Source organism: Odocoileus virginianus, chromosome 19 (assembly GCF_023699985.2).
Source record: "Odocoileus virginianus isolate 20LAN1187 ecotype Illinois chromosome 19, Ovbor_1.2, whole genome shotgun sequence".
NCBI lineage: Eukaryota > Metazoa > Chordata > Mammalia > Artiodactyla > Cervidae > Odocoileus > Odocoileus virginianus.
Window position 1 is genome coordinate 48,544,677 of NC_069692.1, and position 26,836 is coordinate 48,571,512.

Below are 26,836 nucleotides of genomic sequence, written 5' to 3' on the forward strand. Positions count from 1 at the left end.
TTTAAAATTAACTAAACATTTTAAAGATTGCTCATCTTTCATTCCTAATATAGCATGTACTGACAGATATAAGACACATAAACAAAAGTTCATTGGTGTCCTACACCATTTACAGGCTGTAAAAGATTTTAGAGTACAAAAGGGCCTTAAGACTGAAAAGATTAATAACCACTGACATAGAGTAGATTCTATCATCTTTATCTAAAACACCTCAACAGTAGAGACCCAGGGATCAAACCAGGTCTCCCGCATTGCAGGCGGATTCTTTACCAGCTGAGCCAAAAGGGAACCCAAGAATACTGGAGTGGGTAGCCCATCCCTTCTCCAGTAGATCTTCCCCACCCAGGAATCAAACAGGAGTTTCCTGCATTGCAGGCGGATTCTTTACCAACTGAGCTATGAGGGAAGCCCCAACAGTAGAGAAGCCTACATTTTTCTTTAATTCTTTACCCAGATTCGGGTGATCACAGAGAGAGGTTAGCTTAGAGAGAGTCTATGGTATTGCTCTGCCAGCTGGGAGAAGGAGCAGGATGGGGAGACGCACAAACGGCGTCTGTGAGAACCAAGCCCCAGAGGCAGCTGGACTGTCAGAAAGAGTTCTTACAAGTGAAGGATCCGAGGAGGGACATGCAGAACAAAGTGCCCAGAGCACCAGAACTGATATCGAACACTTACTAATCACAAACACTTAATATTCACAGGTCATTCAATAATTCTTATAATTCACTGAGCAGCCAGTCCTGGCAGCTTTGGCTCCAGTGGCTGTAAGAGGGATGCCCACCAAGAAAGCTCCTCTTGGGCCAGAGATGGCTTGAGGACACCATACATGTCTTTTTGTTGTTGTTCAGTCGCTCAGTCGTGTCTGACTCTTTGTGGCCCCGTGGATTGCAGCACGCCAGGCTTCCCCGTCCATCACTAACTCCCTGAGCTTACTCAAACTCATGCCCATTGAGTCAGGTGATGCCATCCAACCATCTCATCCTCTGTCATCCCCTTCTCCTCCCTCCTTCAATCTTTCCCAGCATCAGAGTCTTTTCCAATGAGTGAGTTCTTCTCATCAGTAGCCAAAGTATTGGAGCTTCAGCATCAATCCTTCCAATGAATATTCAGGGTGGATTTCCTTTAGGATTGACTGGTTTGACCTCCCTCCTGTCCAAGGGACTCTCTAGAGTCTTCTCCAGCCACAGTTCAAAAGCATATATTCTTCAGCACTCAAATTCTTTATGGTCCAACTCTCACATCTGTACATGATTATCAGGAAAACCACAGGTTTGACTATAGAGACCTTTGTTGGCAAAGTGACATCCCTGCTTTTTAATACACTGTCTAAGCTTGTCACAGTTTTTCTTCCAAAGAGAAAGCATCTTTTAATTTTGTGGCTGCAGTCACTGTCCTCAGTGATTTTGGAGCCCAAGAAAATAAAATCTGCTACTGTTTCCACTTTTTCCTCATCTATTTCCCATGAAGTGATGGAACCGGATGCTATGATCTTAATTTTCTGAATGCTGAATTTTAAGCCAGCCTTTTCACTCTCCTCTTTCTCTCTCATCAAAAGGCTATTTAGTTCCTCTTCACTTTCTGCCATTAGAGTGATACTATCTGCACACCTGAGGTTGTTGATATTTCTAGCAATCTTGATTCCAGCTTGTGATTCATCCAGCCTGGCATTTCACATGATGCATTCTACATGTAAGTTGAATAAGCAGGGTGACAATATACAGCCTTGACGTACTTCTTTTCCTATTTGGATCCAGTCCATTGTTCCATGTCTGGCTCTGTTGCTTCTTGACCTGCATACAAGTTTCTCAGGAGACAGGTAAGGTGGTCTGGTATTCCTATTTTCCAGTTTGTTGTGATCCACACAGTAAAAGGCTTTAGTGTAGTCAATGAAGCAGATGGTTTTTGGAATTCCTTTGCTTCTTCTATGATCCATCAGTTCAGTTCAGTTCAGTAGCTCAGTTGTGTCCGACTCTTTGTGACCCCATGAACCGCAGCACGTCAGGCCTCCCTGTCCATCACAAACTCACAGAGTTTACTCAAACTCATGCCCATCGAGTCAGTGATGCCATCCAGCCATGTCATCCTCTGTCATCCCGTTCTCCTCCCGCTCCCAATCCCTCCCAGCATCAGGGTCTTTCCCAACGAGTCTATGATCCATCAGATACTGCCAATTTGATATCTGGCTTCTCTGCCTTTTCTAAATCCAGCTTGTACATCTGGAAGTTCTCAGTTCAGATACTGTTGAACCGTAGCTTGAAGGATTTTGAGCATTATCTTGCTAGCATGTCAAACGCACACAATTGTACAGTTTGTACAGTGAGTGCAATTGCAGTAGCCTGAACATTCTTTGGCATCGCCTTTCTTTGGGACTGGAATTCAAATTGAACTTTTCCAGTCCTGTGAACACTGCTGAGTTTTCCAAATTTGCTGGCATATTGAGTGCAGCACTTTCACAGCATCATCTTTTAGGATTTGAAATAGCTCAGCTGGAATTCTATCACCTCACTAGCTTTATTTGTAGTAATGCTTCCTGAGGCCCACTTGACTTCACACTCCAGGATGTCTGGCTCTAGGTGACTGATCACACCATCATGGTTATCTGGGTCATTCAGACCATTTTTGTACAGTTCTTCTGTGTATTCTTGCCACCTCTTCTTAATTGCTTCCACTTCTGTTAGGTCCATACCATTTCTGTCCTTTATTGAGCCCATCTTTGCATGAAATGGTATCTCTCATTTCCTTGAAGATATCTCTAATCTTTCCCATCCTCACTGTTCACTTAAGACGGCTTTCCTGCCTCTCCCTGCTATTTTCTGGAGCTCTGCACTCAGTTGGGCCTATCTTTCCCTTTCTTCTCTGCCTTCTTCTTCTTTTCTCAGCTATTTTGTAAGGCTCCTCAGACAAGCATTTTGCCTTCTTGCATTTCTTTTCTTGGGGATGATTTTAGTCTCCTCCTCCTGTACAATGTTACGAACATTTGTCCTTCTTTAGGCACTCTGTCTGCCAGATCTAATCCCTTGAATTTATTCACCACCTCCACTGTGTAATAAGGGATTTGATTTAGGTCATACGTGAGTGGTCTGGTGGTTTTCCCTACTTTCTTCAATTTAAGTCTGAATTTGGCAATAAGGGGCTCATGATCTGAGCCACAGTCAGCTCCAGGTCTTGCTTTTGCTGACTGTATAGAGCTTCTCCATCTTCAGCTGCAAGGAATATAATGGATTTGATTTTGGTATTGACCATCTGGTGATGTCCACGTGTAGAGTCGTCTCTTGTATTGTTGGAAGAGGTAATAGTAGGTTTAACAGTTTAATAGCTGATAATATTGTATTTTGGCTTATGGTGGGTTATAGCAACTGACATCAAAGTAAGAAAAAAATGCCGGAAATGATTCAATTCCACCAAAACACCTACTAGGTACAAGACTCAAACTACGGCACTTTGTACACCAATGCTGAACCTACAATTTCCCAGAAATCTCCAATGTAAAATTAGTGTTTAAATTATAATTATACTCGAAAAAGCCACAAACTTTACATGACATTTTCTGAAAACCTGTAAGTTGTTCTTTTATAATTATCCATGTTTAGTTTGGTTTCTCTGAGAAACAGATGCTAAGATGGGATTAAACATGAAAGAGATTTACTGGGACGACATTTGTGAGCTATAAAGGGAAGGAGGAGGCTGAGTCTGACACCTGTGAAGAGCGGAAAGCGGGGATGAAGGGTTGGGAGGGAAGAGTCTCACTCAGCAGCACAGCCGTGAGAAAAGCCTGCAAGGCTCGTGGGGAGTCTCTGGGGGCCAGGCCAGCACACTCATTCACCGCAGTCCCACCACACCCACTCACTGGTGGGGGACGTGTAGCTTCATCAGGAACACAGTGGTGGGTCCCAGGGGCAGCAGCTGGGGTCCTCCGTCCACTCTGCTTCTCGAAGGAGATCTGAGTGACACACTTCCATTGCCACCACATCATCTCCCGTGAGTCTTCAGGTTCTTTCATGAATGTTTGATGGACATAAAGACTATACATTAAAAAAAAAAAAGACTATACATGTTTTTATGCCAACAGATTTTACCTCTTAATATATAATTATCCTGAACATGCTATTGTTAATGGAGGTTAAGGATTCTATTATTTTAATACACTTCATTGCAACATATTTTATATTTGTTTTTGAAGTATATAAATTGTCTTTTGTGTATCACATATGATGATTAGTGTGGAACACAAGCAAAACTATATGGTACAAAATAAATTAATTAATATTAATGAACAAATTGAATAGATTATTTCTGGAATGTTAAAATTAGCAAAAATTCACTGGAGGTTGACTATAGAATATTTTTGTTTTTTTTTCATTTATTTTTACTAGTTTGAGGCTAATTACTTTACAAAATTGTAGTGATTTTTGCCATACATTAGGTCAGGAAGCAACAGTTAGAACTGGAAATGGAACAACAGACTGGTTCCAAATAGGAAAAGGAGTTTGTCAAAGGCTGCATATTGTCACCCCGCTTATTTAACTTATATGCAGAGTACGTCATGAGAAATGCTGGGCTGAAACAAGCACAAGCTGGAATCAAGGTTGCCAGGAGAAATATCAATAACCTCAGATATGCAGATGACACCACCCTTATGGCAGAAAGTGAAGATGAACTAAAAAGCCTCTTGATGAAAGTGAAAGAGGACAGTGAAAAAGTTGGCTTAAAGATCAACATTCAGAAAACAAAGATCATGGCATCTGGTCCCATCACCTCATGGGAAATAGATGGGGAGACAGTGGAAACAGTGCCAGACTTTATTTTTGGGGGCTCCAAAATCACTGCAGATGGTGACTGAAGCCATGAAATTAAAAGACGCTTACTCGTTGGAAGGAAAGTTATGACCAACCTAGATAGCATATTAAAAAGCAGAGACATTACTTTGCCAACAAAGGTCAGTCTGGTCAGGGTTATGGTTTTTCCAGTGGTCATGTATGGATGTGAGAGTTGGACTGTGAAGAAAGCTGAGCACTGAAGAATTGATGCTTTTGAACTATGGTGTTGGAGAAGACTCTTGAGAGTCCCTTGGACTGCAAGGAGATCCAACCAGTCCATCCTGAAGGAGATATAAGTCCTGGGTGTTCATTGGAAGGACTGATGCTGAAGCTGAAACTCCAATACTTTGGCCACCTCGTGTGAAGTTGACGCGTTGGAAAAGACCCTGATGCTGGGAGGGATTGGGGGCAGGAGGAGAAGGGGACGACAGAGGATGAGCCGGCTGGATGGCATCACCGACTCAATGGGCATGAGTTTGAGCAGACTCCAGGAGTTTGTGATGGACAGGGAGGCCTGGTGTGCTGTGATTCATGGGGTCACAAAGAGTCGGACATGACTGAGCGACTGAACTGAACTGAACTGACATGAGTCAGCCATGGATTTACATGTGTTCCCCATCCCGATCCCCCTTCCCACCTCCCTCCCCATCCCATCCCTCTGGGTCTTCCCAGTGCACCAGCCCTGAGCACTTGTCTCATGCATCCATTAAAAAGAATTCATTGGAATCAGTTCTAATGAGATGGATGAAACTGGAGCCCATTATACAGAGTGAAGTAAGACAGAAAGATAAAGACCAATACAGTATACTAAATTATAGAATATTTTTAAAGAAATGTGGTTACTACTTCGCAGCAGACAGAGAAACTGTAATTAGAAGAACAAATGCTGACTGAGAGAGATAACTGATACAAAGACTGAGTAACTAATCCCAGTTACCACACTGGATGGTTTGAAGTAGGATACCCTTTTTAAACAGTTTATTTTTTTTTTCCAAAGAAAAAAAAAAAGAAAGTTTATTCTCGTTAAACAAGCCTTCCTACAACCTTCTCAGATAATACTGCACTCATAGCCCATGTCACATATCACCAGCCTGCTGCACTCTATATGCTCTGCGAACCTTCCTTCCCAAGTTATTTAAATGTAGACTGGGGACCGAAGGTCCAGTCCGGTGGCTGCGTGAGGCCGGAGAGTAAAGGACACCTTATAAGGGTTCAGCAGATCCCAGGTCTGTAAACTCGACTTGACTCTTCCCAACCCAGTTATCCAAAGGCCACAGGGTAGGAGCTTTTGAATGCTCAAAACTGATGAACTAAGCTGGCCCATTTCATCCCCTGCTTTTCTCATATTAGCTTGAACTTAATGTTTAACAGAAACTACATTTCAGCTCAGTTCATCCATGCAAATAATCACTAATATCTAACTAGTGGTTTTTTATATGTTATATTCATATAAAACAATTTCAACTCAAGTATTTCAAATGTCAGTTTTTTAACCTTTCCCCCCAGGCAGCCTAGAGACCTGAGAAAATACATTTATGATGTAAGGATCACTAACTCACTGAGAAGTATGTGCTATACACTGCTCCAAGTGGTTCATACATAGTCACTCATTTAATCGCAACTGTCCTATGAGGTGGAACTAATATTACCTCCAATTTACACGTAAGGATTCTGAAGCACAGAGAAGTTAAATAACTTACTCAAAGTTACATAAGCTAGTGAGCAGTAGAGCTGGGATTTGAACCCAAGTAATTGGCCCCAGAGTTAAAGATTATCTGTTGTTACTGTGGCCTTACCAAACTGTAGTGCACTACTTAACTCATGTTGAAAAAGTCACAATTACTTAGAACATGGCAACAGAATCATTTTTAAAATGTTTTATTTACACTTGTATTTTATAAACAACTGGTCAACTTAAATTGAAACATGAAGAAATGAAAGTTTGCAGCTCTAATCATCCCTTAAATACTCCAAAACATTTAAATTAAAATATGCTAATGTAAAAATATTTCCTCTTTCCTAATTTATAGCAGCATATTTTCTTCCAAAGCTATCACATATATTTTAAAACACATTATAGAAATTAGGAGACTTAAATGATGTACAGAAAGACAATAATCAAAAATAAGTTAATTCAGAGGTACACTATCAGAAAAAGATACTGCAGTTAAACAACATGTGGCTTAAAAATCAATACAGCGTCCTTTTCGTTCCCAATCTCCATATCGGGTAGGTTCTGGGCCTCTGGGTCCACCTTTCTCTTTTGTAACAGGATTAATATCATCTGGAAATTCTGAAGAAATAATAAGTTAAAAAAAAAAAGCAGTTAATGGAGGTGGGAAAAGCATTATCGTCAATTCTGCAGATGAGGGTGCTGAGCTGACAGTTAACGAGGCTGGATGCTACTGATGAAGCTACTACTATGCAGTCCTTAAACACTCTAAACATGGTTCTTCCCAGCTTGAGAGATCACTTTAGGATATAATCTTCATACTCAATCAACTTTATTACTTGCATTAATGACTTAGAATTCTCAGACCCCTCTCAGGCTCTCATCTGGGGACTGGCTGGATTAGAACAGTAGGAAAGGGGTACAGAGAATACAGACTTCAAATCCACAGGGTTTGAAAGGCTGTGAAACAAGATTACTTTGAACATTACTTTGACTCAATGCCTTATTTTTCTTATGAGTGAACTGGGGACAATCATACCTGCCTTGTTATCTTGAGAAATAAGAAAAGAAATGCATGTAGTGTCCAGCACAGTGCCAGGTACATAAGAATGCTCAATTAATTCTGGCTAAGAGTATTAATGTTCCTCATCACATGGTTTTGATTTCAGCAACTGGCTACCTGAAACTGCCATTTATGTGCATGTGCTTAGTCACCCAGTCGTATCTCTTTGTGACCCCACGGACCACAGCCTAACAGGCTCCTCTATCCATGGGATTCGCCAGGCAAGAACACTGGAGTGGGTTGCCACGCCCTCCTTCAGGGGATCTTCCCACCCCAGGGATCAAACCCAGGTCTCCTGCATGTGCCTAACAGCTGCTATCACTGTTAACACTAGGTGTTCATAATAGCAATGTTCTTTTTGAGTTCATGCTCAAGTCTGAGGACTTTATACATATTAATTAATTTACTGCTCATAATAATCCTTTGGGACAGGAACAATTATTATCTCCACTCTACAGATGAGGAGCTCAAGGTTACACAGCTACTAAAAGTGGTGAAAGTGAGTTTGAATTCACACATTCTGGCTGCAGTCTTGCTCTTGGCACACACACTGTCCTGACTGTACCTGGGTAGAGCAGGAGAGGAACCAGCCTTTAGAACCACCCAGTTCTTTTTCCAAAGGTATTTACATAATGAATATCCATTTATCTGACTGCACTGGGTCTTAGCTGTGGCATACAGGATCCTCCCTGCGTCACAGGGGATCTTCCGTTGAGGTGCATGGACTCTATAGTTGTGGCACGTGGGCTCCACTGCGTGAGGGCGTTGGGAGCTGCAGCTGTGGGCTCAGGAGCTGAGGTACAAAGACTCTGGAGCATGTAGACTTCAGTAGCTGTCGAATGCAGGCTCAGTAATTGTGTCTTTGCACTGGCTTAAGCTGCCCTGTGGCATCTGGAATCTTCCCAGACCAGAGATGAAATTCCTGTCCCCTGCACTGGCAGGCAAATTCTTAACCACTGTACAACCAGGGAAATCCTGAAGATAGTAGTCTATATCTCTTAATCCCATACCCCTATCTTGGCTTCCCCACTTCCCTCTCCCCAGTAGTAACCACTAGTTTAGCTTCCTATACCTGCTAGTCTATTACTGTTTTGCTATATATCCCGTTGTTATTTTTTAGGCTCCACATATAAGAGATACAAAGCAAGTATTTGTCTTTCTCTTTTTTTTACAGCAGAATATTCTTGAGGTCCATTTCCATTGTTGCAAATGGCAGATTTCATTCTTTTTAATGGCTGGATAATATTCGTGTGTGCGTGTGTGTGTGTGTGTACATACATACCACATCTTCTTTACCCATTAATCTGTTGGTCATTTAGGTTGTTTTCATATCTTGGCTATTGTAAATAATGCTATGAACACTGGGGTGCAATCTGTCTCTTCAAATTAGTGTTTTCACTTTCTTTGGATATATACACTCGAGTGGAATTGCTGGGTCATATGGTAGTTCTATTTTCAGGTTTCTGAGGAATCGCTATAATATTTTCCATACTGTAAGAACCAATTTACATTCCCACCAACAGTGTATGAAAGTTTCTTTTCCTCCACACCTTCTCTAGTATTTATTTGTTGACTTTTTGATGATGGTCACTCTGACCACTGTGAGCCAATACCTCATTGTAGTTTTGATTTGCATTTCTCTAAGTGATATTGAGCATTTTTTCCCATGTGCCTACTGGCCACCTCTATGTCTTCTTTGGAAAAATGTCTATTCCCATTTCTGCCCATTTTTTGATTGGGTTTTTTTTTTAATATGGAGTTGTATGAGCTGTTTATATATTTGGATATTAACCCTGTGTTGGTCAAATTGTTTGCAAGTATTTTCTCTTATTTCACAGGTTGTCTTTTCATTTTATCCATGGTTTCCTTCACTGTGCAAAAGTTTTTAAGTTTAGTTAGATGCCATCTGTTTATTTCTGCTTTTATCTCTTTTGCTTAGGAGACAGATTCAAAAAAATATTGCTACAATTTAAGTCGCAGAGTGTTATGTCTATGTTCTCTTTATGGTTTCAGGTCTTACATGTATATACTTAATCCACTGAGTATTCCTGTATGCCGTGTGAGGAAATGTTCCAATCTCATTCTTTTACATGAAGCTGTCCAGTTTTCCTAACCCAGCTTTCTTTTTCCATTGTATAGTCTTGCCTCTTTTGTTGTAGATTAGTTGACCATAGGTGCATGGGTTCATTTCTGGGATCTCCATTCTGTTCCATTAATCTATGCGTCTGTTTTTGTGCCAGTACCAGGCTGTTTTGATTACTGTGGTTTCGTAGTACAGTCTGAATTCTGGGAGCTTGATATTTCCAGATCTGTTCTTCCTGTGGATTATTTTGGGAATTTGGGGGTCTTTTGTAGTTCTATATGAATGTTTGGATTATTTATTCTAGTTCTGTGAAAAATGACATGGTTATTTTGACAGGGATTGCCTTTAATTTGCAGATTACTCTGGGTAGTATGACCCAGAATAGTGATTTTAACAATATTAATTCTTTCAGTTCAAGAGCACAGGATATCTTCCCACTTTTTCCATCATCTTCAATTTCCTTCATCACTGTCTCAGTTTTCAGAGCAGAGGTTTTTCACCTTTAAGTTTTTTCCTAAGTGTTTTATTCTTTTTGATGTGATTTTAAAGAAGTTTTTTTTTAATGATAGTTCATTATTAGTGTATGTAAAAGAAACATATTTCTGTATATTAATCATATTCTGTAATTTTACACAATTTATTAGTTCTAGTAGTTTTTGGATTGAGGCTTTAGGGATTTTTATATACAGTATCATTCATCTACAAATAGTGACTTACTTCTTTCACATTTGCATACATATTTATCTTCCTTGTTCTACTGCTGTGGTTAGAACTTCCAATATGATGCTAAATAGGTGCCAAGAGTGGGCATCCCTGTCTTGTTCCTGAATTAGAAGAAAGGCTTTCAGCTTTTACTGTTGAATATGATGTTAGCTTTGGATTTGTCATAAGTGGCCTGTATCATGTTGAGATGTGTTCCCTCTATATACCCACTCAGATGAAGAGTTTTATAATAAACTTTTTCAAAGGTTTTTCTGAATCTATTGAGATAATCAGGTGATTTATATCCTTCCTTTTGTTAATGTACTCTATCACATTAATTGATTTGTAAATATTGAACAATCCTTGTGTCTCTGAAATAAATTCAAATTGATCACTGTATATAATCCTTTTAATATATTTTTGGATTCAGTTTGCTAATATTTTGGTGAGGATTTTAGAATCTATATTTATCAAAGATACTGACCTGTAACTTTCTTTTGTTGTAGTGTCTCTGCATGGTTTTGATATCAGGGTCATTACTGGTGGTCTTGTAGAATGAATCTGAGAGTGTTCTGACCTCTTCACTTTTTTGGAATAGGTTGAGAAGGTTAGGTATCAGCTGTTATTTACACGTTTGGTAGAATTCTCCTTTGAAACTGGCCAGTCCTGGATTTTTGTTTGCTGGCAGTTTTAAAATTACAGATTTAATTTCACTATAATGATTGGTCTGTCCAAGTTGTGTAAGTCTTTCTGTCTCAGTCTTGACAGGTTGTATGTTTCTAGAAACTTATTTCTTCCAGGTTGTCCAATTCGTTGGCATATAACTATTTGTGATTCTTTTGTATTTCTGTGATTTTCATTGTTAGTTCTCCTTTCATTTACTTGGGTTTTCTTTTTTTTTCGGTGATCCTGACTAAACTTTACCAGTTTTGTTCATTTTTCCAAAGAGCCAGCTCTTAGTTTCACTAATCTTTTCTATTGTTTTCATTGATCTTTATTTCCCTCTAACCTTTACTCTCTCCCTATTGCTGACTTTGGGCTTTGTTTGTTCTTCTTTTCCTAATTCTTTTAGGTGGTAGGTAAGGTGGTTTTCTTTCTTGAGGAAGGGCTGTATTGCTATAAACTTCCTTCTTAGAACTGCTTTTGCTGTACCCCATACATTTTGGAGTGCTGCATTTTCATTTTCTTTGGTTTTGAGGTATTTTCTCATTTCCTCTTTGATTTCTTCACTGACCCACTGGTTTTTTAATAGCATGCTGTTTAGTGTCTAAGTATTTGCTCTTTACCCATTTTTCCTTCTGTAATAAATTTTTAGTTTTGTACTGCTATGGTCAGAAAAAAATGTTTGATATAATTTCTATCCTCTCATATTTGCTGGGACTTCTTTTATGGCCTAGCATGTGTTCTATCCTGGAGAATGTTTCATGTGCACTTGAAAAGAATGTGTATTCTTTTGTTTTTGGATGTAATGTCCTGTACATATACATTAAGTCCAAGAGGTCTATTGTATTATTTAAGACCAGTGTTTCCCTACTAATTTTCTGTCTGGATGATCTGGCCATTAATCTAAGTATGGTGTAAGTACCCTACTATTTTTGTGTTATTATCAATTTCTCTTTTTTTCTGTTAATATTTGCTTTATACATTTAGGTGTTCCTGTATCAGCAGCAAATATGTTAATGATAATATCCTCTTATTAAATTGACCCCTTTATCATTATTATAACGCCCTTCTTCTATGCTGTTACAGTCTTTGTTTAAAGTCTACTTTATCTGAGTATTGCTACCCCTGCTTTCTTGCCATTTTTATTTGCATGAAATAACTGTTTCAATTCTTTCACTTTAAGTCTCTGTCTTTAGTTCTGAAGTGAGTCTCTTGTAGGCAACATATAGAAGGAACTCATTTTTAATTAAATTAGCCACCCTATGTCTTTAGATTACAGTATTCAGTCCTTTGACATTTAAAGTAATTATTGATAGGTATGAGGCTTCCCTGGTGGTTCAGTGGTAAAGAATCCACCCACCTGCTAATGCAGGAAATGCACAAGATGTGGGTTTGATCCCTGGGGCAGGAAGATCCCCTGGAGAAAGAAATGGCAATCCACTCCAGTATTCTTGCCTGAAAAAAAAGTCCCATGAACAGAGGATCCTGGTGGGCTACAGTCTATGGGGTCACAAAGAATTGCAGAAGATTGAGTGTGCGCACACTTATTTAAGTGGTGGTCCTTCAGTTCAGTCGTTCAGTCATGTCCGACTCTTTGTGACCCCATGAATCACAGCACGGCAGGCCTCCCTGTCCACCACAAACTCCTGGAGTTTACTCAAACTCATGTCTATCAAGTCGGTGATATCATCCAGCCAGCTCATCCTGTTGTCCCCTTCTCCTCCTGCCCTCAATCCCTCCCAGCATCAGGATCTTTTCCAACAAGTCAACTCTTTGCATAAGGTGGTCAAAGTACTGGAGTTTCAGCTTCAGCATCAGTCCTTCCAATGAACACCCAGGACTGATCTCCTTCAGGATAGACTGGTTGGATCTCCTTGCAGTCTAAGGGACTCTCAAGAGTCTTCTCCAACACCATAGTTCAAAAGCATCAATTCTTCAGTGCTCAGCTTTCTTCACAGTCCAACTCTCTCATCCATACATGACCACTGGAAAAACCATAACCCTGACCAGACGGACCTTTGTTGGCAAAGTAATGTCTCTGCTTTTTAATATGCTATCTAGGTTGGTCATAACTTTCCTTCCAAGGAGTAAGCATCTTTTAATTTCATGGCTGCAGTCACCATCTGCAGTGATTTTGGAGCCCAGAAAAATAAAGTCTGACACTGTTTCCACTGTCTCCCCATCTATTTCCCATGAAGTGATGGGACCGGATGCCATGATCTTAGTTTTCTGAATGTTGATCTTTAAGCCAACTTTTTCACTCTCCTCTTTTACTTTCATCAAGAGGCTTTTTAGTTCATCTTCACTTTCTGCCATAAGGGTGGTGTCATCTGCATATCTGAGGTTACTGATATTTCTCCCGGCAATCTTGATTCCAGCTTGTGCTTGTTTCAGCCCAGCGTTTCTCATGATGTACTCTGCATATAAGTTAAATAAGCAGGGTGGTCCTTAGTCCTCACTATACATTTGCCTTTTATAGCAGGATTTCCCCTTCCCTATAGTGGACTGATTTTCCACTTAGAGAAGTCCCTTCAACATTTCTTTCAGGGTAAATTCAGTAATGATGAATTCTGTTTTTATCTGAGGTGCTCTTCATCACTCCTATTTTAATGATAATCTTGCTGGGAAGAGTACCATGGGTTACGGGTTTTCCCTTTTGGGATTTTGAATATATCTGCTGCTCCCTTCTGGTCTGTAAAGTTTCTGCAACGAAATCAGGTGATAGATTTATAGGGATTCCCTTGTATATGATAATTTTTCTCTTGCATCCTTCAGAATTCTCTCTTCAACATTTGCCATTTTAATTATGGTATGTCTTGGAAAGCATTTGTTTGGATTCATCTTCTTGGGATCCTCTTCCAGTACCTGTTTTCTTCTTCAAACTGTGAAATTTTTCAGTCATAATTTCCTCAAATACATTTTCCATCTCCTCTTTCTCTCTTCTCCTTCTAACCCCCTCATATGCTATTCCAAAGATTTCCTGGATTGTTTTCATTTTTAAAAATCCGCCTTTCTTTTTGCTGTTCTGACTGGGTGGTGTCCGTTATTCTGTCTTTCAGATCACACATGCATTCTTCCGTGTCACTCAGCCAGCTACTCACTCCTTTCAGTGTGCTTTCTTACTTCAGCTAAAGAATTCTTCATTTCTGGAGTTTTTTTATATTCTCTAGTCCCTTCTTAAAAATATTGCTATGCAGATATATTCTTTCCCCTAATTCAGTTAACATTTTTTATAACAAATGCTTTAAATTTTTAATCTAGTCAGTTATCTATTTCACTAGTTGTTTTTTCAGGGGTTTGCTACTGCTCTATTGAGATAAATTCCTCTGCCTTTTTATTTTGCTTAACTTTCTCTTTCTTGAGGAATTTAGATCAAACATTTTGTCTGAAGGGGTGCTCTTATGAGGGAGTGCCCCTATACAGACTGTGAGTGCTGAATGCCTTTGGTGGGAGACCTGAATCTGACATGGCTTCAGGTCACGTGTTTCCTCTGGCTGTGCGGATAGCCATCTCCTTGGCAGAAGGTGGGCCTGGTGGTGGAGCGGCGAGAGCTGGGGTCAGGTGTGGGATGGGACTCCCATTGCCACAGCTAGGTGACTATCACTGCCCTACTGAGGTAAGGTATGACCCCGGGTTGCTGGAGCTGAAGCCCAAAGGGTAGGCATGAGCTGGTTCTGTTCCCTTTAATTATGTCTTTTCCTCTCTCCTTGCCCAGAGTGGGAAGTGTTAAAGCAAATGGGGTCTGTCCAGGTTCTCAACTCATGCCAGCCACGTTGGGACTGGATCACCTCTGCATCCTATGGCTGAATCTTCTTTCTGGCTGTGGCTACCAGATTCAGGGCCACACCACAACATGGTGTGAATGGGGCCAGAGAACTGGCTTGTCTTGGGTTGAGGTGCACACTGACGTAGTCACAAGAAGGCTGGCAGCTGCTGGAGCAGACCTCTCTCTGTCCTGCCTCTGGGTTAAGCCTGCATGCACCCTCCTCAGAGGCAGAGTTCAGGTATCCCACTGCCTTCCTGTTAGTCCCAGTCACCATCCAACCAGCCAAGGGGGCTTGCCTCCACTGTGTAAGATACCAGGATGGGAGCACCCAATCTGTGGCTCTCAGAGCTCATTCCCTAGAGTATGTCTCCATCATGTACTCTCCCATTTCCTCTGAGTCCTCTCCCAAGGGCATGGGTCCTGACCTGATCACTTTTCTTTCCTTCCAACCCAATTATGTGTGGATCTTTCTTACAGCCTTGATTATACCACTCTTTCTGCCAGTTTCCATTGAACACTGTTCCATATGTAGTTGTATTTTTGATGTGTTTGTGAGGGAAGTTGAGCTCCATGTCCTTTTACTCCATCATCTCAATCAACCTCCCCAAACTACGTCTCTTTAGAAAACTAAATCGTCATCCAAATCTTGTAGTCCCTCTCTAAGCAAAAGAAAGGAGATACAGAATTTACCTAGAAAATTTTCAAATATTCATTCATTTAAAAATTCTGTCTCCACTGTGAATAAGCTGTCCTTCCCCTCATCACTATTCTGTTTCCTAAAGAACCCCTTGCTGTGACTTCCTTTGAAAGCCTCTCAAGTGGAAGCTCTCCCCCTCCCCTATCTCTGGGACTCACTGGTGCCTTAGTGCAGCCTGGGCTGCCATAATCAAATACCAGAAACCGGGTGGTTTAAAAAACAGAAATTAATCTTCTTACAGTTCTGGAGGCTGGGTATCCAAAATCAACTCCAAATCATGTTCTGAGTCTCATTCTAGATGAATGCAACAGATTTCTAACTCATCTCCGTTTTCTAACTCTCATGGCTCCAGCCTAACCTGCATAGAAAGATGAATTAGTATTTCAAAAACAGGATACAACCCCCATTCATATTAAATGAAACAAGGCAGACACAAAAGACTATCTACTGTATGATTTGGCTAAAATTCTACAAAAAGAAGGCAAAACTATAGTGATAGAGATCAAAGGTTGCCAGGGGGATGTGAGAATGAGACTAAGTATAAAGAGGCATGGGAGTCTTTGAGGGGTGGAACTGTGTTATTCTTTGTGTTGGTTACACAACTATAATCATGTTAAAATTTAATGAACTGTTTCATTTAAAATGGGTAAATATTATTATATGCAGATTATACTTTAAGATGATTAAAACAATCTCCATCCAGTAACATTCAGTGTATTCCTCACTGTCCACTGCAAAAGGCCCATTTACTTCAAGTCCTCTCAGATTTGAACTGAATCTACTTTTCCAGCCTTATTTTCTATTAATCCACTACACACAGTTTATTCACTGGCTACTTCTTTCACGTGTCATGTCCCCAGTCCTTTCTTTCTGATCATTCCTTTTTCTCTTTATTGGAAACATTCCCCCACAACTGCCATCTACTTATCACAGTTTCACTGTTCCTTTAAACCTCAGCTCAAATGTTCTCTCTTTTGTCTACTTCTCTCTGGCCTTTTTCTGTGTATCTCTCATGACGGTTACCACACAGTGTCCTGTTCATAGTAATCTATATATTTCATTCTCCTTTCCTCTTTTCACCTTTGCATCAGACAGGGTGGCTAGCCATAAAGTATGTACTAGAGGCTGTGAGACTAGATTAGAAGGAAGACAACAAGGAAGAGGACAGACTTGTTAGGAGACCAAAAGAACTAGAGACAGCCAGAATTTAGGCTCTATTAATAGGATGGACTCCTTGGACTGCAAGGAGAGAAAACCAGTCAATCCTAAAAGAAACCAACACTGAATACTCATTGGAAGGACTGATGCTGCCGCTGAAGCTCCAATACTTCAGCCACTCGATGAGAAGAGCCGACTCACTGGAAAAGACCCTGATGCTGAGAAAGACTGAAGGCACAAGGAGAACGGTGGCAGAGGATGAGATGGTTTGATAGCCATCACGGACTCGATGGACATGAAACTGAGCAAACCCTCGGAGATAGTGAAGGACAGGGATGTCTTGCGTGCTGCAGTCCATGGGGTTGCAAAGACATGGACGCAACTTGGGGCTGAACGACAATAGAATGGAAAAGAGGGAGTGAATTTGAGAGATGTTAAGAAAGTAGAGCCAAAAAGACTTGGTTAGTGATTGGATCCAGGCCACAGGAAGAGGTAGGAGTGCAGGATTATCCCCAGATTTCAGGCTTGGGTGACTGGGTTGATGGGGTATATAGGGATTCCAGAAGGAAGAGGACTGGAGTAGGCCTGGTAGAAGGGAACACTGAGAAGGGGATGAGTTCAGTTTTAGATGTATTAATTTGAAATATATCTGGAATATGCAAACAAATACATTGCAGTCGTAGATAAGAGCAGCTCAGGAGAGAGGTGTGACTAAAGGTATAAATGTGTAATCATCAACACATACATGATACTTCAGATAATCTCAGGAAGATATGAACTCTTCTAGGAATGTTTAGTGGAGAAGGAAATGGCAACCTACTCCAGTATCATTGCCTAGAGAATCCTGTGGACAGAGGAGCCTGGTGGGCTGCTGTCCATAGGGTCGCACAGAGTCAGACACGACTGAAGTGACTTAGCATGCATGCATGCATTGGAGAAGGAAATGGCAACCCACTCCAGTATTCTTGCCTGGAGAATCCCAGGGATGGAGGAGCCTGGTGGGCTGCCGTCTATGGGGGGGTCGCACAGAGTCGGATATGACTGAAGCAACTTAGCAGCAGCAGGAGGAATGTTTAGAGGGCTCAGGACAAAGATCTGGCAAATACATACATTTGGGAGTTGAGCAGATACAGAGGAGTTTAAAAAAGAGACCAGGAAGAAATGTTTAAAGAAGTAGAATGAGAAACTAAAGACAGCATAACCGAAACCAAAACAGAAGATTTCCATAAGTAGTACTTGTTACTGTCAAAGGTTGTAGACAGTTCAGATAAAATGAAGATTGCAAATCATCTGCTGGATTTGGTAATGTCTCTTCAACATAAACTTCAGTAACCCAAAAATTAAGATGAATGTCTAGCAATGTCAGACAGATGACTAACTGTTGAAATATGCTTTCTTCTTTGTATCTAATATATATTTAACTATTTATAAGAGTACAACTCAGTGACATTAAATATTCACAATGCTGTATAACCAAAACACTATGGCCCAAACTTTTCATCATCCCCAGTATTAACTATGTACCCACTAAACAAACTTTCCCTTCCGCCTTCCCTCTAGACCTTGGTGACCTCTAATCTACTTTCTGAATTTATGAATTTGCACACTCTGCATACCTAGTGTAGGTGAAATCATATAATATTTGTCCTTCTGTGTCTGTCTTGTTTCACTAAGAATAATGTTTCAAGGTCCACCCATGTTATGGCATATATCAAAATGCTGTTCCTTTTTAGGACTGAACAGTACCTCACTACGTGTACAGAACAACCTTTGTTCATCTATTCATCAATGGACAGCTAAGTTGTTTCTATCTTTTGGCTATTGTGAATACAGCATGGATGTGCAGATATCTGTTTAAGTCTCTGTTTCATTATTTTGGATTTATATGTAGGAGTAAAATTGCAAGGTCACATGGTAGTTCTATATTTTACTTTTCAGGACGTTGCAAAACTGTTTTCCATAGCAGCTGTATCATTTTACATTCCTACCAGAAACATGTGGTTCCAATTTCTCCACACTGTCACCATAAGTTATTATTTTCCAGTTTTTCTTAAACTACAGAGATGGTATGAAATGGTGTGCCACCGTGGTTTTGATTTTTATTTCCTTAATGATTAGTGACGTTGAGCATCTTTTTAAACGTATGTTGGTCATTTGTATATCTTCTTTGAAGAGATGTCTATTTGAGTTGTTTGCCCATTTTTGAATTGGGTTGTTTCTGTTGTTGAGTTGTAATTTTTTTGTATTCTGGATATTAATTCTTTTCAGATATATGATCTACAAATATCTTTCCCCATTCCATAGGTTATTTCTTTCACTTTCTTGATAATGTTCTTGGATAAACAAAATTTCTTAATTTTGATGATGTCTTATTCAAGTATTTTTATGTTTGTTGGTTGTGCTTTTGCAAGAAATCACTGTCAAATCCAAGGGCATAAAGATTTTCTCCAATTTTCTTCTAAGAGTTTTACAGTTTTGCCTCTTTAAGTTTAGGTCTTTGATATACCTACAGTTAGTTTTTGAATATGGTATAAGGTAAGGAAGGGGTCCAGTTTCATTCTTTTGCATGTGGATATCCAGTTTTCAAAGCGCCGCTTGTTGAAAAGACTGTTCTTTTCCCCACTGAATGGTCTCAGCACGCTTGTCAAGAATTACTTAAGCATACGTGAGGGTCTATTTATGAGACTGCTGCTTTTGTGTGAGACACTATAAGGAAATCTTTCCTTTCAGATTTTTGTGCTTAGCTAAAACCTTCAAAGGAACATTTTACCTCCAGATTATAACAACTTTTAGAAGTCTCCATCATCTTGGCTGGTTGATCTGCTTATTAGACTGGGCTTGGCACAGTGACATAACTGAAATATTTCACGAGTGAGCAAAATCCCAAAGTTTTATATTCTAGAAAGAATTCCAGACACAGGTCCCTGTATCCTCTATTGGTATATTCTCACCTAGGATGCTTCACTATATAGATGGGTTACCTCTCATGAAACTGGAAAAATCACACAAGCAGGGCAACCTCGTCACAGTTAAAAAGTGGCATGTTTACATTTATGCTGTATGAGATACTACTTTTTGAATAGCTAGTATTTGCACATTTTCCACAATTCAAAGGTACAGAAGGGTACAGCATGAAAACAAAGCAGTACTTTAAAAAAACCAGAGCTTTAACACATAAGCCAAAATTTGCACATACTCAATACAAAATAATGTTTGGTCTATCATCCTTCCTCTCCAGAAAACCTCTTTGTTCTCCAAACTTCCCCTTCTTTCCCCAAATCACATGGTTACAGTGAGAACAACCACTTCCACTTGTGAAAAGTGAAAAAGTGGACAGGACCCTGGCCACTGGCTGACTTAGCTGTGGACACCAGATCCAAGCTGGGCCAATGAGCTTTCTTCTTAAGAAATTTGAAACTAAGACTAAGAAACTGTATTCTCAGTTTAGTTATTCTCTTGAACTGAGTAGCTGCTGGGAGCGGTTACTTTCTGCCCAGTGGACTCAGAAGGGAGTATGGAGACAGAAAACAGTTCAGTATCGGCCAGAGACAAGAGAACAAAGGAGACTATCTGGTTTCCACAGTGCTTAATCCTGAGGTCCGTCTTCCTCCAATGGCCAGCAGCATCACTGCCCTAGAGAGCCTAACCTGTTCCCTGCACCTTACTAACAACACACCCTACCATCTGCTTAGGCTGTTTAAGTAGGTTTCCATTGTTTGCATCAAAGTAGGTCTTAATTCATTTATTTTTTCATGTGAATAATGGAATCAAATCCGTGAGCAAATATAATCAATCACTGCCAAGGGGCTGTAAATCTCTTTTTAAAACCCATACATATTGATGGTCAATACAGCAATTTTATTCATTGTTGAAATATTCTTTATCACTGTTAATGAAGAATTATAAACAATAATATGCATCTTTAATTTTTTTCTCAGGAACAGAAACACTTTCTTTGAGACCTCAGACATTAAGAGAGGAGTTTAACTATACTCACTTGTCAGGGGTTCCTTCTCTAAATTGGAATCTTCTGGCGCATCAAAACGACCTTCTGGTAACTTTGGCTTCTTAAGAGGTTGTTTGCTAGGTTCAGTTTTTCCTCCTTGAGAACTTATTTTCCTCAAAGAATTACACAGAAGGGGTGATCCTGGCAGAGTGAAGACTGTGAAAAAAACAGAAGCTATTCATTTATTCTACTCCAAAATTTAATATTTTTACTTACTTGTTTTAACCTTATACATTCACATTTATCAAAATTTTAAGTACAAAAGGAAACATAGTGACAATTCTTCCCTTTGCCCCTTTCAGACAGCCAGTTCCCTTCTTTGGCGGCAACCAATGCTATCAGTTTGAAAAGAAGAGCTTTGAAATAAGTTAATCAACATCAAAATTGTAAAAACATATATAATGATTCTTATTTGAAACAATGCCCAAATACCAGGAATCAGGTCACTAAGAGTAACTAGGTAGTAGGAACTTTTAAATGATAATACTTAGTATTTAAATTTCAAGATGTCACAAGGAATTTTATATTCTAATAATGGTCCTTTTTCTGTCAATTAAACGTTTTCAAATGTACAGGGCACCTGTTGTTTTAGTCATTAACTCATGTCCGACTCTTTTGTGATTCATAGAGTGCAGTCTGCCAGGCTCCTCTGCCCATGGGATTCTCCAGGTAAGAATGCTGGAGTGGGTTGCCATTTCCTTCTCCAGGGGATCTTCCCAACTCAGGGATCAAATCGATGTCTCCTGCACTGGCAGGTAGATTGTTTACCACTGCGCAACCAGGAAAGCCCACAGGGCACCTGCAATGTATAAATGTGATCACTTTCCATGCTATAATGAGAAAGGAAAATTTACAGAATATTCATTAGAAGGACTGATGCTGAAGCTGAAGGTTCAATACTTTGGTCACCTGATGGGAGGAACTGACTCACTGGAAAAGACCCTGATGCTGGGAAAGATCGAGGGTGGGAAGAATTGGGGATGACAGAGGATAAGATGGTTGGATGGCATCACCGACTCAATGAACATGAGTTTGAGTAAGCGCCAGTGAAGTTGGTGATGGACAGGGAGGCCTGGGGTGCTGTGGTTCATGGGGTTGCAAAGAGATGGACACGACTGAGCGACTGAACCACAAAAACAAAAGTTTTCAGTATTATGAAAGTTATCCAACCCTTATTGAGATAATGTTCAATAAGGGCAAAACCACTCTGAAAAACCACCTCTGGGATGGGGGGTTTCAAGTCTGTGAAGGAATGGCTTTAGAGACAGAGGTGGGTACTAGTTCCAGGCCACCACTGTGGCAGCACTTTAACGGCCCTGACGTAGGGTGAGAACCTAATATCCAGAATCTTCGTGTGGGTTAGGTCAGATGGTGGAAGAGAATTAGGTAGCAGGTGGAACTGAGGTTGCTAATCAGATGACCCTGATCGAGGGAGACTGTCCTGAACGATCTGAGTGGGTGTACTTTAATCACAAGGGTCCTTAAACGGGGAAGAGAGAATTAGAACAGAGAACCAGAGAGGGGGCAGTGTGAGACAAACTTGACGATGTTGCTGACTCCAACGATGGAGGAAAGGGCCACCAAGATAAGGAAACTGGGCAGCCTCTGTGAGTTGGAAGAGGGAGGAAACAGATTCTCCCCAGGAACCTCCAGAAGAAACACAACCCTAACACCTTGGTTTCCACACAGAGAGGCCCATTTCACATTTCTCACCTCCAGAACTATAAGGGTTTTTAAGCCACTGAGTATGTGGTATTTCATCATACCAGCAATAGGAAACTAAAATAACTGCTTACTAGTTGCTTGATCCTTGTTGTTTTCCCTTTTTAAATCCATTTCTTCCCCCTCTAAATTGAAGATAACAGTACCTATCTGATGAGATGACTAAATAGGGCAATTCATTCAAAGCACCTAGCACAGTGACAAATTGTATCTATTATTATTATAGAATTATCTGGAAGCTCCTGGTAGTATTACATATAATTAGAATTTTCTTTCATTACACATATTTTATTCATTTTCTAACAAGCACTACATCATCCTACCCCTGCTTTAAAAAATTACATATATACACACACACACAAATATACACACATACAAGTATTTGTATGTATATCTGTGTGTGTATACATATATACACAAATATACATATATTCATATACATACATATATTCCCATATATACATACATTCCACACTCAATTTGGAATTTACATGACTTGTTTGCAAGATTACAAAAAGTTAACATCACAAACTACATTAACAATTTCAAGATAATACATTCTGCATATCCACTGCACAGATCTCAGTGACTGACAACATGGCTGACTCTCTGAATGACCAACTGTAATGCAAATTAGTTTTCTTCCTCAATGAAAGGGCCCATAAAATTCAACGATTAAGAAACTAAATACAGTGAGAATAAGATGGTGGAGGAGTAGGTGGACGTGGAATACACCTCTCCATGGATACATCAGGAATACACCTTCAGACACATAAGTGCATCAGTCCTTCCAATGAATATTCAGGGAATATTTGATGTTTGATGAATGAACGTCTGATCTCCCTGCAGGCCAAGGAACTTTCAAGAGTCCTCCAGCACCACGATTTGAAAGCACTAATTCTTTGGAGCTCAGTCTTTATGGTTCAACTCTCACATCCATACATGACTACTGAAAAACCATAACTTTGACTATACAAGCCTTTGTTGGCAAAGTCACGTCCCCACTTTTTAATATGCTGTTCAGGTTTGTCATAGTTTTTCTTGCAAGGAGTAAGTGCCTTTTAATTTTATGCCTGCAGTCACCATCTGCAGTGATCTTGGAACCCAAGAAAATAAAATCTGTCACTGTTTCCAATTTTCTTCATCTATTTGCTATGAAATAATGGGACTGGATGCCATGATCTTATTTTTTTGAATGTTGAGTTTTAAGCCAGCTTTTTCACTCTCCTCTTTCACCCTCATCAAGAGGCTCTTTAGTTTCTCTTAGCCTTCTGCCATTAGAATGGTATTATCTGCATAGCTGAGGTTGGTTACATTTCTCCCGGCAACCTTGATTCCAGCTTATGACTTACCATTCAATCCAGCATTTTGCATGATGTAATCAGCACCAAAGTGACAATATACAGCCTTGAAGTACTTCGTTCCTGATTTTGAACTAGTCCATTGTTCCATGTCCGGTTCTAACTATTGCTTCTTTACCTGAATCTCTTTATCTCTGAGGATACAGTTAAGATGGTCTGGCAGTACTCAGTTGAGTCAAGTTGCTCAGTCTTGTCTGACTCTTTGCGACCCTATGAACTGCAACACGCCAAGCCTCCATGACCATCACCAACTCCCAGAGTTTACTCAAACTCATGTTCATTGAGTGATGCCATCCAACCACCTCATCCTCTGTTGTCCCCTTCTCCTCCTGCCTTCAGTCTTTCCCAGCATCAGGGTCTTTTCGAATGAATCAGCTCTTTGCATCAGGTGGCCAAAATATTGGAGTTTCAGCTTCAGCATCAGTCCTTCTAATGAGTATTAAGGACTGATTTGCTTTAGAATGGACTGATTGGATCTCCTTGCAGTCCAAGGGATTCTCAAGAGTCTTCTCCAACAACACAGTTCAAAAGCATCAATTCTTTGGTGCTCAGTTTTCTTTATAGTCCAACTCTCACATCCATACATGACCACTGGGAAAACCACAGCCTTGACTAGATGGACCTTTGTTGGCAAAGTAATGTCTCTGCTTTTTAATGCGCTGTCTGGATTGGTCATAACTTTTCTTTCAAGGAGTAAGCATCTTTTAATTTCATGGCTGCAGTCACGATATGCAGTGATTTTGGAGCCCCCCATCTATTTGCCCATAGATGTTTCCCCATCTATTTGCCATGAAGTGATGGGACTGGATGCCATGAACTTAGTTTTCTGAATGTTGGCTTTAAGCCAACTTTTCCACTCTCTCCTCTTTCACTTTCAACAAGAGGCTCTTTAGTTCTTCTTCACTTTCACCATAAGGGTGGTGTTATCTGTATATCTGAGGTTATTGATATTTCTCCCGGCAATCTTGATTCCAACTTGTGTTTCATCTAGCCCAGCGTTTCTCATGATGTACTCATATAAGTAAATAAACAGGCTGACAATATACAGCTCTGAGGTACTCCTTTTCCTATTTTGAACCAGTCTGTTCTTCTAGGTCCAGTTTTAACTGTTGCTGCCTGACCTGCATACAAATTTCTCAAGAGGCAGGGCAGGTGGTCTGGTATTCCCATCTCTTTCAGAATTTTCCACAGTTTGTGGTGATCCACACGGTCAAAGGCATGGCATAGTCAATAAAGCAGAAGTGTTTTGGAACTCTCTTGCTTTTTTGATGATCCAACAGATGTTGGCAATTTGATTTCTGGTTCCTCTGCCTTTTCTAAAACCAGCTCGAACATCTCAAAGTTCACGATTCACATACTGCTGAAACCTGGCTTGGGAGAATTTTGAGCATTACTTTACTAGCATGAGTGCAACTGTGCAGTAGTTTGAGCATTCTTTGGCATTGCCTTTCTTTGGACTGGAATGAAAACTGATCTTTTTGAGATTGTATCCAAGTACTGTGTTTTGGACTCTTTTGTTGACCATTATGGCTACTCCATTTCTTCTAAGGGATTCCTGCCCACAGTAGTAGACATAATTTAACTCAGGTCATCTGAGTTAAATTCACCCATTCCAGTTCATTTTAGTTCGGTGATTCCTAGAATGTCGATGTTCACTCTTGCCATCTCTTGTTTGACCACTTCCAATTTCCCTTGATTTGTGGACCTAACATTCCAGGTTCCTGTGCAATATTGCTCTTTACAGCATCAGACCTTGCTTCTATCACCAGTCATATCCACAACTGGGTGTTGTTTCTGCTTTGGCTCTGTCTCTTCATTCTTTCTGGAGTTACTTCTCCACTGGTCTCTAGTAGCATACTGGGCAGCTACCAACCTGGGGAGTTCAACTTTCAGTGTCCTATCTCTTTGCCTTTTCATACTGTTAATGGGGTTCTCAAGGAAGGAATACTGAAGTGGTTAGACATTCCCTTGTTCAGTGGATCACATTTTGTCAGAATTCTCCACCATGACCCATCTGTCTTGGGTGGCCCTACACAGCATGACTCATAGTTTCATTGAGTTAGACAAGGCTGTGGTCCACATGATTAGATTGATTAGTTTTCTGTGATTGTGGTTTTCAGCCTGGTGGTACTATCTCTTTAAGAACTACCCACGGTTTGTTGTGATCCACAGTCACGGGCTTTAGTGCAGTCAATGAAGCAGAAGTAGATGTTTTTCTGGAACTCCCTGGCTTTCTCCATGATTGAACGAATGGTGGCAATTTGATCTGTGGTTCCTCTGCTTCTTCAAAACCCAGCTTATACATCTGGAAGTTCTTGGTTCTGCTGAAGCCTAACTTGAAGGATTTTGAGCATTACCTTGCTAGCATGTGAAATCGGTGCAATTGTGTGGTAGTTTGAGCATTCTTTGGCATTGCCCTTCTTTGGGATTGGAATGAAAACTGACCTTTTCCAGTCCCGTGGCTACTGCTGAGTTTTCCAAATTTGCTGGCATATTTCGTGCAGCACATTTAGAGCATCATCTTTTAGGATTTGAAATAGCTCAGCTGGAATTGTGTCACCTCCATTAGCTTGTTTGTAGTGATGCTTCTTAAGGCCCACTTGACTTCATATTCCAGAAAGCCTGGCTCTAGGTGAGTGATTCTACCATATGGTTATCTGGGTCACTAATATCTTTCTTATATAGTTATTCTGTGTATTCTTTCCATCACTTCTTAATCTCTTCTTTACCATTTATCAGTTCCATCCATGTAAAAAATGTTCCCTTGGTATCTCTAATTTTCCTGAATAGATCTCTAGTCTTTCCCATTGTATGGTTTTCCTCTATTTCTCTGCATTATTCATTGAAGAATGCCTTCTTATCTCTCCTTGCTATTCTCTGGAATTGTGCATTCAGTTGGATGTATCTTTCTCTTTCTCCCTTGCCTTTCACTTCTCCTTTCCGCAGGTATTTGTAAAGCGTCCTCAGAAAACCAATTTGCCTTCCTGAATTTCTTTTTCTTGGGATGGTTTTGTTCACTGCCTCCAGTACAATGTTACTAACCTCTGTCCATAGTTCTTAAGGCACTGGGTCTATCTCAAGATCTAATCTCTTGAGCCTAATTGTCACCTCCACTGTATAAGCAGA

The 26,836-nt window shown here is 40.2% G+C and overlaps 1 protein-coding gene across 4 annotated transcripts in view; it reads right to left on the reverse strand.

The window, feature by feature from the left end:
• Positions 1–6,679: 6,679 nt before the first annotated feature.
• SDHAF4 (succinate dehydrogenase complex assembly factor 4) overlaps positions 6,680–26,836 on the reverse strand; it is a 32,783-nt gene continuing 12,626 nt past the window's right edge. For 3 of the 4 annotated variants that reach the window (XM_020897075.2, XM_070450216.1, XM_070450218.1), the window contains 2 exons: positions 20,619–20,783; positions 6,680–7,110 (listed from right to left, as the gene is read on the reverse strand). In XM_020897075.2, coding sequence (XP_020752734.2) covers positions 7,001–7,110; positions 20,619–20,783 — 275 coding nt within the window. In that variant the 3' untranslated portion in view covers positions 6,680–7,000. Of the gene's footprint in view, positions 7,111–20,618; positions 20,784–21,207; positions 21,360–26,836 lie in introns of those variants that run through there. The other variant, XM_070450217.1, reaches the window with a different exon arrangement.